Source organism: Paramisgurnus dabryanus, chromosome 18 (genome assembly GCF_030506205.2).
Source record: "Paramisgurnus dabryanus chromosome 18, PD_genome_1.1, whole genome shotgun sequence".
In the NCBI taxonomy this organism is placed as follows: domain Eukaryota; kingdom Metazoa; phylum Chordata; class Actinopteri; order Cypriniformes; family Cobitidae; genus Paramisgurnus; species Paramisgurnus dabryanus.
This window is the reverse complement of record NC_133354.1, coordinates 19,662,699-19,676,739: the sequence shown is the minus strand read 5'-3', so window position 1 is coordinate 19,676,739 and position 14,041 is coordinate 19,662,699. Positions and strand designations below refer to the sequence as shown.

Below are 14,041 nucleotides of genomic sequence, written 5' to 3'. Positions count from 1 at the left end.
TTTTTAGTAAACTCTTTGTTCACAAACAATGTTCTCAATGCTCGAGTTCACGTGTAGAGACACAGGCGATACTTCGAGCAAAATATCATGTTTTGTCGAGCCTTCTTAGTGTTGTAAAAATAGCGATTTTGATGCTCACAACATATTGAAGGCATAGCTTCTAGTTCTTTTGCGACCACTTCAGGTCCTCAAAATGGCGGAAGACAAGAGGGTGACGCCAGCTGAAACCCATGTATAGAAAACATGTTTTTACCCAAATTAGTCAGAATGGATTTATTGCGTTTTGGAAGCAAACTCTTCAAATATTCCCTTTGGATATATTTAACTGCTAGTTTTTAATCTCATTAATTTATTTCTCTTTATTATTCATATGAAGTTTATTAATTGTTATTATCGTTTCAACTTATGTTAAAGTCAAGTTTCCTTACTTAAATCAAATATATTTTCTATCTAATCTTATCACTGCCTTTGAACTTTAACTGGATTTTTGTCTTGTGTTTATTTCATGTTGTACAAACGTTTTGTAGTATTAAAATAAATAGTTGTATTTTTCATATTTTATAATAAATACATTGAAGCTAATCAGTGTATGCACGTGTTGCCTGAACCATATATTCACAGTGGTTCGTCTCAGTGGAGGTGCGTCACCTGGCTGTGAAGGATCCTTGGGGTGCATCAGGTGCTGCGTCCTTCGAAGGCCGTATTTAAAGGCCAATGACGTCACCTGGCCTTTACGAAGGCTGTCCCAATTCGAAGGCTCCTTCACATGCATCCTCCAAATGGGGCTTTTCTTTCCCTTTGGGCTGTCAAGATTCAATGCACGCCTGTGACGTCTGGGTATTTTGAAAGAAAAAAAAACATTTAGGGCTGTAGTTAAATAAAAGTGTATATTTTGCAAACTAAGGGTCCTTGTCTTTGTTTTATTATTATAAATTATGTTTTGGTGATGGGAATTAAAATCATTGCTGCAATATTGTGCATGTTGCGTTTTACTTTTGTGTTGGTAAATTGTATATACTGTTGGGTAGTTTAATCTGCGTCAATGTGTCATATTTTCTCAAATAAAATGAAATAATATCTGGCTCCATATTTATTTTTGAGAGTCTGAAAGGTCTCACCTTTGTGTCCCGCTGACAAGTATGGTGGGCGGGAACACCTTGACCCAACTCCTCCCGTAGGCCCATAGTCTCATTTCAGTTTTCTTCGTGGACATGAGAGGCTTTAGCCTTTAAATACCGATAAAGTATTTGGATGCACCATTGCTTTCAGGGCAGCATTTGGAGGCTGCATGTGAATTTAGTGAGCCTTCGAATTGGGACAGCCTTCGTCGCGGCGTCACATTGGCCTTCAAATACGGCCTTCGAAGGACGCGCGTAGGAGAATTTAGTGAGTTGCATTGCATTCGTCGAACGTTTGTGTACATAGACTTTACTTTGCAAGGCTGTGCGTTTGATTGTGGGCCTACGTTAGTATACACGTAAAAATAAACTATTCTCGGAGTTTTAAAAATAATCAACCAGCGAGATTGTCTTTACAGCCTTAGATGCTCTTGACTGGACGCGTTGCCATGGGCTGCGATGGCCGAGTGGTTAAGGCGTTGGACTTGAAATCCAATGGGGTCTCCCCGCGCAGGTTCGAACCCTGCTCGCAGCGAATTTCTTCTTTTTTTTTTTGCTCTGGGAAATCTAATACATTATTTATCTTTAAAAGTACTAATACATACATTATTACAATAAATTATTAATATATTTTTTAAATACCAACAGTTTAGTTGATCTGATATGATTGTGCCAGCAGGGTGCGCTACAGTAATTCTAGTTAGTCCAAGGCAAGCCTTTGTTATTGTTTGCGTTGTATTTTCATAAAAGAACCATTTCATTATTTTATTAAAAATAAGTGGGTTTACATAAACATTTAATCTCGTCACAGGATATGCTTATGATGTATCTGTATTGCATTAAATTACCTCTTGATTCCTGCAGTGTGTGTTTTGGGCATAAAAATCTTACATAATCCATACATCTTAATGCACTTGTGGATGTGAAAAATACTTGCTTATGCAATCTGTCCTATTCATCCTAATGTAAAGCAAGATGCATAACCGTGTCTGCAACAAATCAATGGCACTAGATGGTAATGATGCTTCTAACAAATTAAGAAGCAATACATTGTAAAATAAATATTATTGGCACTCATATCTTTTCTATTCAAACAAACAGAATGACCAGAGGGTCTCTAGAGAGAGCGATATAAAAATACTGTATTCAGACACACCCACACCCACTCCTCTTTTTCTTTACCAGTTTCTCCTCTTCTTACCCTGTTTGGAGTTAAGCACTAAAGTGAAAGGGAGTGACACAGCAGGTGTGAAAACCCAAAACTGTCACCTAAAAACATCTGCACACAGATTGAGAGAGAGGGGTGGAGAATGAAATCATTTCAGAAGCACATAAGAGAGTGAGGAAACTAGAAAGCGAGTGGTTGTAAAACAAACACACAGTGAGTCAGACAGAGAACGATACAAGACCGTGAGAGAGAGAGAGAGAGAGAGAGATTGTTGGGAACAGTGGAAGAATTACAGTTACAGTCGAAACAAGAGGGACAATGCTGAGGAGGAAGAGAAGCGTGTCCTTTGGTGGATTTGGATGGTACGTCGTTTATGTGGAACAGCATCAGCTGTGTGCAAATGTCTGCCTGTCTGCTGTCCTGTGTGTGAGATGCTCCATGCTTACTAGTCTTTATTTATGGGGGGCAGCATGCTTGCATGTGCTGTTTTTTATTATTCTGCATTTACTGGCTGATTTAGAGTTAGAATATTGATTTGTAATAGTTCAAGTCTGGGGTAGATGATATTAGAAGTGTGATATAGGGTATGCATTATTTGTGTAATAGATGTGTTATCAGATGGCTTGTTGTTGATCAGTAGAAGTTTAGTGCTAGTTTGCTCTTTTGCTTGCTCATATGGATCAGAATTTAATGTGCATTACAGTTCAAGCAGGGATGTATTAGCCAGAATTATTATGGGACCCTGTCTGTAAAATACAGGATCATTAAAGTTTGATTTCCATTTTTGATATGACCTTATTCAATATTAGTCAATATTAAATATATTAAAGTAAATCACAAAAAAAAGACTTTTTTACAGCCATGGTCACATATTGTTTTATTGTTTGCTGAAATGCACGTATTGCCACAATCCAATTTTCTGCCAGCTCTCTTGACTCCATCATCCAGCACTTAACAGTCTGCAACCTCATCTCCCGCTGTCCATTGAAAGCAAGTCCTTCCTAATTCAGTGTTTCAGAGATGCCATATTCTAGTGTGTTCCCAGACGCTGAATATTTTCCGTGATGTTAAATGATTTAAGAGGTTTTAGCCCCGTTAGAGTGCACATTAACATGATTCCTCGCTTTTATAGTGCTCAAGTTATCTTCACATTTCCCTGCTCACTTCCTTCTTGAAACTCCGAACTCTCACAGTGTGGGGTTCAATTGGTCGAGTGTGGCTTTGTGATTTGGTTCAGTAGGTGTGCAGGAGTGCGAATGCTTATCTGTGTGTGCTGTTAAATATGTTTTTGATTGTGTGTGTGCCTCTGTGTCACCAGACGGGGAGACGCTGAATACAGAAGCAACGGTTATGAGAAGTCAGATGGAGCGAATGTTTAATTTATGATGTGGATGAAAGCATTTCAGCTCTCCACAGCGGCTTTTACAGCTTACAGCACTCTCCTCGTGTCATTGATACGTGACATTGTGCCTTTTCTTCTTATACGTTTTCTCTTTTTATTGCTACTTTTGTGGGTTTTTATGTGCATCGGAGTGTGATAGTTTCCAAAGTTTCCTGGAAAATGCATATGAGTCCTTATGCTTAGGCTCGGGGTTAGAATTATATTAATGGTTGCACTCAAACAAATGCTGGGATATTTTCACATTTAGTCATTTATAGCAGACGCTTTTGTCCAAAGCGGTGTTATTTTCAATTTCAAGCCAAAGTTGGGTAAAAAAAGGGACGAGCCCAGCAGCTGGGTTGAAATGAACCTAGAAAACTTTTATATTTCATAAAACAATTGGTTAAAACAACCCAGTGTTTTGTGTTTAAACAACACAGCATGGGTTAAATTACAACCCAGCGAGCTGGGCTCGTCCCTTTTTAACCCAATGCTGGGTCGAAAATTACCCAGCATTTTTTAGAGTGTAGGTTTGGGCTTTGCATAACTTAAAGTTCAGTGTTCCCTGTATGGTTTAGGCTAAGTAGTATGTTGAGGGTTAGGTTTAGATAGTTGGGTTAAAATGTCGGGGTCAAACAACTCAGCACTGGGTCAAAAAGTAACAAACTCAACTGGTTCTAATGTAACCCTTTTTTAAAGTGTATGCAAATGCAGCAGATAGGAAATGCAAGCTCATGCAAATTTTTACATGTTAACATGTAGTTCAAGTGTGGTAAACTCTGACCTGCGAATTCGTATCAACCGAAAAAAAATATTTTGTACAATAATAACAAAAGTGTCGAAATCCATGATGTATGATTAAAAAAATACACTTTAAAGGTACATTATGGGTTTTAGCGGCATCTAGCTGTGAGATTGTGAATTGCAACCAACCTCAATTTTAAACTGTAATGAGAAGCTACGGTAGACGCCACAGGACAAACATGTTGCCGTCTGAGACAACGTAGGGATAAAACGCGCTCAGTATAACAGTTTGTCCGTTTACTGGCCGGTCTAGTGTAGAAACATGATGGCAACTTTCACGTAAGGGGACCCGCGAAAACGGCTTTCTCGCTGTGTGTCGCCCATTTCTTTTAAAGGGACATTCCACTTTTTTGAAAATATGCTTATTTTCCAGCTCCTCTAGGGTTAAACATTTGATTTTTACCGTTTTGCAATCAATTCCACTGATCTCCGGGTCCGGTGGTACCACTTTTAGCATAGCTTAGCATAATCCATTGAATCTGATTAGACCATTAGCATCGCGCTAAAAAATAACCAAAGAGTTTTAATATTCTTGACTCTTCTGTAGTTACATCGTGTACTAAGACCGATGAAAAATTAAAAGTTGCAATTAGCGCAATGTTAAAAAATTAGCGCAATGCTAATGGTCTAATCAGATTTAATGAATTATGCTAAGCTATGCTAAAAGTGGTACCGCCAGACCCGGAGATCAGCTGAATGGATTCCAAAACAGTAAAAATCAAATGTTTAACTCTAGGGGAGCTGGAAAATGAGCATATTTTCAAAAAAAGTGGAGTGTCCTTTAATGAGGTCATTAAGAGGTGTTTTACATTCTGGTTGTCATAAACAAATGAGTACCTTCCACTCCAATAACCGACGAAAGATGGGTGACGTGAACTTCACTGCTTCACTCTCATTGGTAGTCGCTTCCGAAAGTCACTCATCATTTGCATAAAGTTAAACTTTTTAAACTGTCGACCACGGTCACTGTCGGTTGTGTCACCGGAAGTCAACAAGCTTCCATTGAAATAAATGAAATTATGTCGCTCTGCTAATGCTAGTCACTGCCGGCCTGAACGGGGTTTTAGCCTAAAAGTTATTTTTTTGCATTTATTGTTAGTCTGAGGTTTAAGTTAAAGATAATCTTTTGACTTAAATCCTGTTACTTGTGATATAAGATTTGCATTTAGTGAATGTCAACAGATTTCACACCTTACTGTGTTATTTTTCCAAGAAATACTAATAAATATTTGGCATGCAAGTACAGCTGGCCATCTATTTCTAAATCATCCAAATCGTGTGATAACAAACAACAGCACCATCTCAGTTCTCTATTATTCATATGCAGCACATATTTAGGGCTGCAAACAAAATTAATACGGGGCCAGTGTCAGCTTTTTGCTGTGGGAAATTTCACATGTGCACACACATGCACACACACATGCCCACACCCTTCCTCTTACATTACCCACATCCCCACCACACCCAATAACCATCACACCTCATTTGTTTAATAGTGACACTGCTGTTGTCACCTCACTAATAAACACACACACACGTATACACACACACACACACACAGGTATTGATTTTAAGTAACCTATGATGTGATAACCTGTAAGCATTTATTGTGTAAACCTACAAGCTCTATAATGGCTTGTTTGCCTTGTGTCGTAATATTTTCCGCTGTAATATCACTACAAATTTTCCCAATGAAAGTGTGTGTGTGGTGTGTGTGTGCATGCGTGTGTGTGTGTGTGTGTGTGGGGGTGCGTGCGTGTGTGCATGTAACAGAAATGTGTTCAATTTAAAAAACATAGTGGATAAAAATAAATGACCACACCCTTTCCTACCCTCAAACCTGTTATGCTCTCTCTCTCTCTCTCTCTTATCTCTTTCTCTCTGTCTGTGTGTTTGTGTGGTTTGATGTGATGATGTTGAGAGTCACTGCTGGTGACCTTTCCTGCATGTCACCATTAATTGGGTATTGAACGCACCCGTCCGCACCAACAGCAACATGACACAGTGATGATATATTGCATAAATGCCCCTTTTAACCCTTTGCGTTCCTCAGGACCTGCCAGGTCTAGAGATGCAAATTACAGCTGTCTAGGTTTGTTCCCTGATGTTTTCGTCTTTTCTCTTTAAATGCAGGGTTGACAAGTCTACCATTAGTGCCCTTCGAGCTCGGTGAGTACTGCCTGTCCCCACCGTCTCCCACAAAACCTGACACTTTATGCTTCCTATCTGTGTGTTTAAAGAGGTAAAACAGCTGCCTGCTTGGACAAAGACTGCAGGCAGTGCTATAGGTTTGCATGCATGCTTGTGTGGATGTGGTGAAAATGGGTAGTTCCTGTGAGAAAACCTGCTTAATTTTTGTCTTTTTAGCATTTTCTATAACTTTCACACTCCTAAGCATATTTAAGGAAGTTTTATGAGACAAGTGTTTGTTTGGGTTTTTTTAACCTTTTTCTCAACCAGTTTTATAAACTGTCACTATGTTTGTAGTATTGGTTGTGTTTGTGAGACTTTCATTTTTTAGTTTTTCAGTGATTAGTTTAAACCAACAACATATCGAAAAAGCCACCGACACCGATTAGCGGCACTGAGTAACTACAATGTCTAACGCCTGGTTTACACCGCACAATTTTCGGCTGTCCCGACCGAAAGATGGCCATCATGAAACATTTGTGACGATTTCTATGATCGTAGCTTGTAAACTGTGGCCCTTCGTCGTACAGTGAGAGAGATTCAAAGGTGATTGTTAAGGTCTTGCAATCAAAGATAGCCTGTGATTTATTGGCAATGTCGGAGATTTACGACCTACACTTACTGAGTAGCTAATGAAAATGCAACATGAAATGATGTATTGATCAACGCAATGTATCGCTAACAGTTGAATACATTTTACTGTGTAAACTCTATGTGAAACCACTACTAAACTTAATATTGCAATAGTCATGATTAATATTTAGTGATACTGTACATACAGGCTAGGCTAATGTTTAGGCTAATGTAGACTACATGCACTAACTTGCGCCATGGCCTACTAACAGTAGTTGTTCTGTTGATCTGTCATCGTCGGTAGGCTTAAATGTATAGCGGAAGATTTTCCCGAAATTTTTGAAAAGAACCGCCCCTCCACTTAAAAAAAAAATGCACATGCGCAACACTATACCTGTTCCAGAGATGAAACGCCTATTAAACGCGTGCACGAGAGAGAGAGCATGCAGGAGACTAGTTCTTCTCTTCGCTCTGTTTACAAGTTGCTGTCGGCATGTTTACCGTATCTGCGCAGTTCATGACTTGTGCCAGGACTAGCATCGATAATCATAGCTTACATCAACTTTTACTAGCAATGATTTTAAACGGATTTCTCCAAATAGCATGCCAAACTTTACCTGTCGAGTAGAAACTTTGCATGGGAAACCCAACCTGTGCTTTTAGCGCACACAAGCATGTGAAATAGTCTCCCAAAAACACTCATTTTGTTTCTTTCTTCAGAGGCCTTTCTCTTCTTGTCATACAATTCGTAGCCACTTTTTTTCTTGCGACTCTAAGACATTTGGAAAAAACACAATGAGAATGCAAGCTTCAATAAATGGTTTCGAAGGCTTCTGCCCTGAATATTTCGAGGGGATGGTCTATGGCCGAGTTGCTAAAACACGAGCAGGAGAAATTAAAAAGATGCGCCTATATACTGTCCTATAATATACACATAAAGATTTTTTACTCCCTAACATATGTATCTGCATCGGCCCTCAAAAAACCCATATTGTTTGGGCTCTAATTTTGTTAAAGAGCACCTATTGTCCGATTCACAATTTTGCATTTCCTTTGGTGTGTAAGTGTGCATTAGTACATGTTAACGATATGCAAAAGGTACAAACTCCAGAGTAAACGATGACGTGAGTTATCGTCTCCAACGTAAATCTCTTTTCTTGGACTACAACAAACACACGGATTGTAGACAACAGTTTACTTCCTGAGATTGGTGATGTAAACAAGACCGACATTATCATAATTCCTCCCGCTAAGACTCACAGCCTGTAAGTTAACTCCTGTTAGCATTGCATTGTGACAAACTCTTCCAAACATGATAAGGAGCGTCACATTTCCGGCTGACGTCAGAGGTATTCAGACTAATCCCAATGTACAGATTAGCTGGCCAATCAGGGACACAGCGCTTTTCAAATTTTGAGGAAAGTAGGATATCTGGAGGTACAAAAATGTACGTATGTGGAAAATAATGTGTTTTTTTTAACCATAAACCCGCCAACACTTTAATTTATACCAAATACACAAACTAATGTTGTTTTTTAGCAATGAAATGGGTGCACTTTTAAAACAAATATCTGATTTTAATATCTAAAAAATAATCTCTGAAGGTTGTCACGTTATGTTTTTTGTATTTGTACCGCACCGCGCAATTATTGCCGATAACTTTTCTGGCCGATTCATTTTAATTAATTTGTTTTTGCATGCACCAATAAGAGCAGTACAGTATATAAATCTGTTGTCTATTTCATGACTTTGTATTATTCTGTAGCACCTAGTTCAGACTGCTAGCTCACATCTCATAATTTCTATTGCTGCGTTGCTGTTGATGCAATGGCGGAGAAATCGATACAACTCTTTTAATCTGTTTTGCGTTGCCAAATTTTTTAAATCCATCTTCCACCTACTTATCCATCTGCTCATTTAATGTTAAGCTTATTCATAGGCACATGTGAAACTCCAGCATTATCATTTTCACATATAAAAGCACACACAGACACACACAATGCTTTTATGGACTGCAATGAAGTACATCGGTAAAGTACTGAGTGCATCAGAGTGGAAAAAAGCGGCGCTCTGGTTCTGCGAATCACTGCGTAACCCTGAATAGGGTCGTGACTACAGATCATACACATGGAAATGATCTTGTGTTTACTGGTTCTGGCTAATATCGGCTTTCATACAGCTGATTCATGGTTTGCTTTGAGGTGAATTGATGAAAGGTGAGGGTCATTAATACTTTTATTGTGTTTGTGAGGGTTTGAGGGCCTGCGAGGAGGTTGTCGAAGAGCACGGATCTATTTTTAGAAACCCCACAGGCAAGGTGACAACTAGGGACCCTCAGTGTCCATAGACCATTTCATTTACTGTGTGGTATTGTGTGTTGTCACTTAACCAGTAAGCCCTATAGGATTTATAAGTTACTTTTATGAATATACTGTATAATGAAGGATGGCATTAATTGATGTGACCGCTAGATTGTAGTCTTTAGCAAAGACCAAACCAAAACATGAGAAAAAATGAAAACAGAACTATTCAGGTATGTTTTTCTTAAATTCATGATCAGCAGGCGCAATGATATTACACACTCCCCGAAAATAGTCCCCTTGGTTACTTTCAATACTTTCGAGCACTGCGTAATATCACTATGCCTGCTGCCCCCATGTTACATCAGCAAAGTCCTTAATTATTACGCCAGTAATAATAGTATAGTTCCTAGCCATATATGCCTAGAAAATCACAACTTTAAATTTTCCGTCGGTCTTAGTACACAATGTAACTACAGAAGAGTCAAGTTTTAAATAGGAAAAATATCAAAACTTTTTAGCGCAATGCTAATGGTCTAATAAGATTCAATGGATTATGCTAAGCTATGCTAAAAGTGATACCGCCAGAACCCGGATAGGGGCTGAATGGATTCCAAAACGGTAAAAATCAAATGTTTAACCCTAGGGGAGCTGGAAAATTAGCATATTTTCAAAAAAAGTGGAGTGTCCCTTTAATACACCTGTATGTTTAAGCTTGAGGTACATAAGCATCCCATGCTGGAGACCACCGTGGTCTTTTTTAATATGCGGTGATTTTAAAACCCCCATTTTTAAATGTGTATACAGTGCAAAATAATTTAGCTTTATGACAGAGATCAGGTGGAAAGGTAACAGGCTGGATCTCCGCATCAAACCAATCGCCCACTGTTCAATCGTGCTTAGAAGGGTGCGACGAATGTCAGCATGTGTGTGTGCGCACAATATGTTACACGCACAAGTTGCACTTATGTAATGTGGACCACCATGTGTTAACCTGCTTATATTTGCATGCCTCAGACCTTCAATCATGCAAATGTATTTCAAAAATTTCCACAAATCAAACCAGCCATAGGCACAAAAAAGTCATTTACTGACTATACGCTACATTTAGTCTGATTTGTAGCGATCACACAAATGATTTTTAACACACATGGCAACACATGGAGGTCACGCGCAGTGTGCCAGAATAATAAGCGTTGCCTTTCCGACCTCACCTCCAGCAAGCCTTTAAGGCAAGATGGGTGAATTTATTAAGATCTGTGTCAACACGGCTGTCAATCATGTTGTGTTAATATGCATGTGTGTGACACCATGACAACTGTGTGGGCCATTATTTGCAAATATGTGTTGTTGTGTCTGTGATGTTAGTTTACCTCATGATTTATTGATTTGTGTTATATTGAAGTATGTAAAATAATCTACCTTTATTGCCGATGATTTATTTATTCAAAAGCTCATAGCGGTTTTGTGTAATGTGTGTTACCTTTTATTGCTGTTGCCCTTAGTGTGTGTGCACGTGTGTGTGTGTTGTTTTATTAAAGTGAATAAACAAAACAAAGCAAACAGGTATACTAGGGTGTCTTTGAGGATTTTAAACCCCCCCTGCTGCGTCTCTCTCTCTCTCTCTCTCTCTCTCTCTCTCTCTCTCTCTCTCTCTCTCTCTCTCTCTCTCTCTCTCTCTCTCTCTCTCTCTCTCGCTGTCTCTCATGATGAAGTGAAATGCATTGTACTTGTGGAGCATCGAAACCCTACAAGCGTTGTTGTGCCATCATTTCGTCCCTCCCTGGCTATTAACTCATCACTATATTACAACTGGAGACTCTATAACTAGCAACTACAGAAGATCTGAAAGTGCATGCAAAATGCCTCGCAGACTTTGGTGAGTTCCTCTTTGAACGTGAATCCGATGATGCATTTGATGCACGCTCCATGCACACAATAGTTAGTCAGCATGGTCTTTAAATTGTCTTTACTTGCTGAATAATACTATCTGAATACATAGAATTGAGAGCGAAAAAGATAATGTGCTCAGTGTATTGTTTGTGTTGTGCTGTCTAATTTGCATCTGTTTGTATTGTATTTGTTAAATATTTAATACATTTGAGAAAAGCACTGTGAGTGATGTTGTTGCAGAGTCTGGTTTGCCTTTTTGTGACATAAGAGGAGCGCAGGAAGTATTTTGTAAAAGCCATTGCCAAAGATGATATAAAAGAACATATTACACAAGCTGACAGAATATTGTGACAGTTTAATTTAAAGGTAATAGTAACTGCTGTCGGTGCTCGGCGTTTCTCTTGGGTGTCATACAGCTCCGTTTCCAGTGATGAGAGTATAATCTGTTACTCACCATCACCGCAAAGCCTGTCACACGCTCTGATTCTCTACGCTCTGCAAATCCAGCTTTCTCACCCTAGAAGAGGAAAATAGAGACTCATTTAGCATGTTTATAAGTCAGTGGAATGCATTTGCAGAATACAAGTTTACGTGATTGTAAACCTATTTTAGGTAACACCTTTTATGATGCATGCATATATATAAGACATATGGTCAATATTATGCAATACCTCATAAGACATTTTGCAACCCTTCATATCTTTTAATACATGATCACACTTACCTATTCATAGTTACACTAAAATAGCACATAAAAAGCTCTAACATTTGGTGTTGATCGTCTTTCATTTAATTATATGTAAACTGACTTATTTCTATTCCTAATAGCATTATGCTTATAAGGTATTAGGCTATAAAGTTAATATAAAAACTACATAGACTTTAATTCCACTTCGCACTCATTTATCTCTTGAGTGTTGAGGACAGTCAGTCTCTTCCACATCAATGCTCATTTTTCATCCACCTCTCTCTCTCTCTACCTCTCTCTCTCTCTCCTACCATGTCTCCATCATTCACTCCAGGAGCCGGCTGAGAGCAGCGCTCTCCTCTGATGAAAAATAAATGCATAGCTGGATGTCTGAGATCCTCTTGTAGGGATAAAAACAGTTACACAGCTGCACTGTTTAGAGCGATAGTATTTTGTAACGATCTGATATTTAGTGCATGTTTCTTTCTGGGGGGGTTTTACCTTTAAAAACTCGTTCCCATCTACACCACATTTTCGGGTGTCATCATTAGCAGTGACATTTCTTTCTGCCGATGGCAGGTGGGCTGAAAACAGCAACAAATGAAATCTGTATTTGAAAGAGAATAAGCCGTAATGACAGCTCCTGCTGAGAAATCTAATTGTCATATTGTGAAATTGTGTTATGACTGCAGAAAAGCAATTAGGCTGAACCCAAACCAACCTCTCCCCTGCTGAAAAGATCTGCATAATTGGTCACCATATGTTTTTTTTTGGATGCTGGTCACCAACAGACTTTTTAACTAGATTAACCTATAAGGCTTCCTGGTCAACCAGCCTAACCAGAGACTGTGCTCTATTTTGCATGCAAACAGTATGAGTATTGATCCGCCAGTCAAACTAGCACCTAAACCCCCAGGCTGTCCGGCATTTAATTTCACATATATCATTTAATTGGGTTTAAGGTAAGACATTGTTAAAGTTTGCAGATGAGTAGGGGGTAAAAATACAGCTTTCAGGCAACCAGTTTGGCCAATTTATCTAAGTGAACAGCTTTAAACAAACATGAATGGATTTTCAATATAACAATCTTTCATTAGATAAGCAAAACTTGAAACATAGTTTTAGTTTACCTGTGCAGTGTGCATCAATACAGATATTCACAGCTGGCATGTTTTGCTCATTGCCAAAAACATTTACGTTACCAGAATCAAATAATCAAGTGTTTTTATTGTGTGCGTCATGCAACCTAATCAGGTTAGTCTTCAGAGTGTCTTATTAAATAGAGAAAAAAAAACAGAGAGAGTTTTATTGAAATTTAACCACTAGAGGGCCTTGCATTCACATTATATCAAGTGTCAAAGGAATAGTTTACTCAAATATGAAGTTCCTCTCATAAACTGCTATCTCAGGTAGGCATACGATTTCATGTCATCACTAACATAAACAAAAATTTTATGTTAAGATGTTGTTGTTATCTTCTTAATATATGCAAAAATAGCGGTGAGCTGGGCACAAACTAACACGCGGTTAACACAACATTTCCAACATCACAGGGATTGTTACAGTAGCACAGTGTTCCCTCTAGTATGCAATATAATAATCAAATGAAAACAATGCAAATACTATTAATCAAATGATTATTGTAAATAATACAATATCGCGGAAATAAGTGACAATTATATATTTTTGTCTTAATTGTGCCGCCCTTTCAACAATACCTATCCATAGGCTATGCTTTGATGCATAATGCAGGTATGATTAGATGACGGATCATGGATGAATGAATTTGTGTATAATTATTTTTTAAAGACAGATGTACAAATAATATTCACCTTTACTGCATAGAGTAGACCGAGGGTCAACCTTCCGATCTCTCTGATGAAGCCAATACGGAGTGACCTAAACTTCAATTCATGGACTGGCCGC

At 38.5% G+C, this 14,041-nt stretch overlaps 1 protein-coding gene and 1 non-coding gene across 7 annotated transcripts in view; both read left to right on the top strand.

The window, feature by feature from the left end:
• The first annotated feature begins 1,262 nt into the window (after positions 1-1,262).
• Positions 1,263-14,041, top strand: part of rap1gap2b (RAP1 GTPase activating protein 2b) — a 46,206-nt gene continuing 33,427 nt past the window's right edge. For 2 of the 6 annotated variants that reach the window (XM_065287220.1, XM_065287216.1), the window contains exons 1-2: positions 6,348-6,434; positions 6,605-6,640. In XM_065287220.1, coding sequence (XP_065143292.1) covers positions 6,382-6,434; positions 6,605-6,640 — 89 coding nt within the window. In that variant the 5' untranslated portion in view covers positions 6,348-6,381. Of the gene's footprint in view, positions 1,387-2,436; positions 2,649-6,347; positions 6,435-6,604; positions 6,641-11,264; positions 11,414-14,041 lie in introns of those variants that run through there. The other 4 variants (XM_065287222.1, XM_065287221.1, XM_065287223.2 and 1 more) reach the window with 3 other exon arrangements.
• Positions 1,572-1,653, top strand: trnas-uga (transfer RNA serine (anticodon UGA)). The gene has a single exon. It is a non-coding gene; the product is annotated as a tRNA-Ser (tRNA).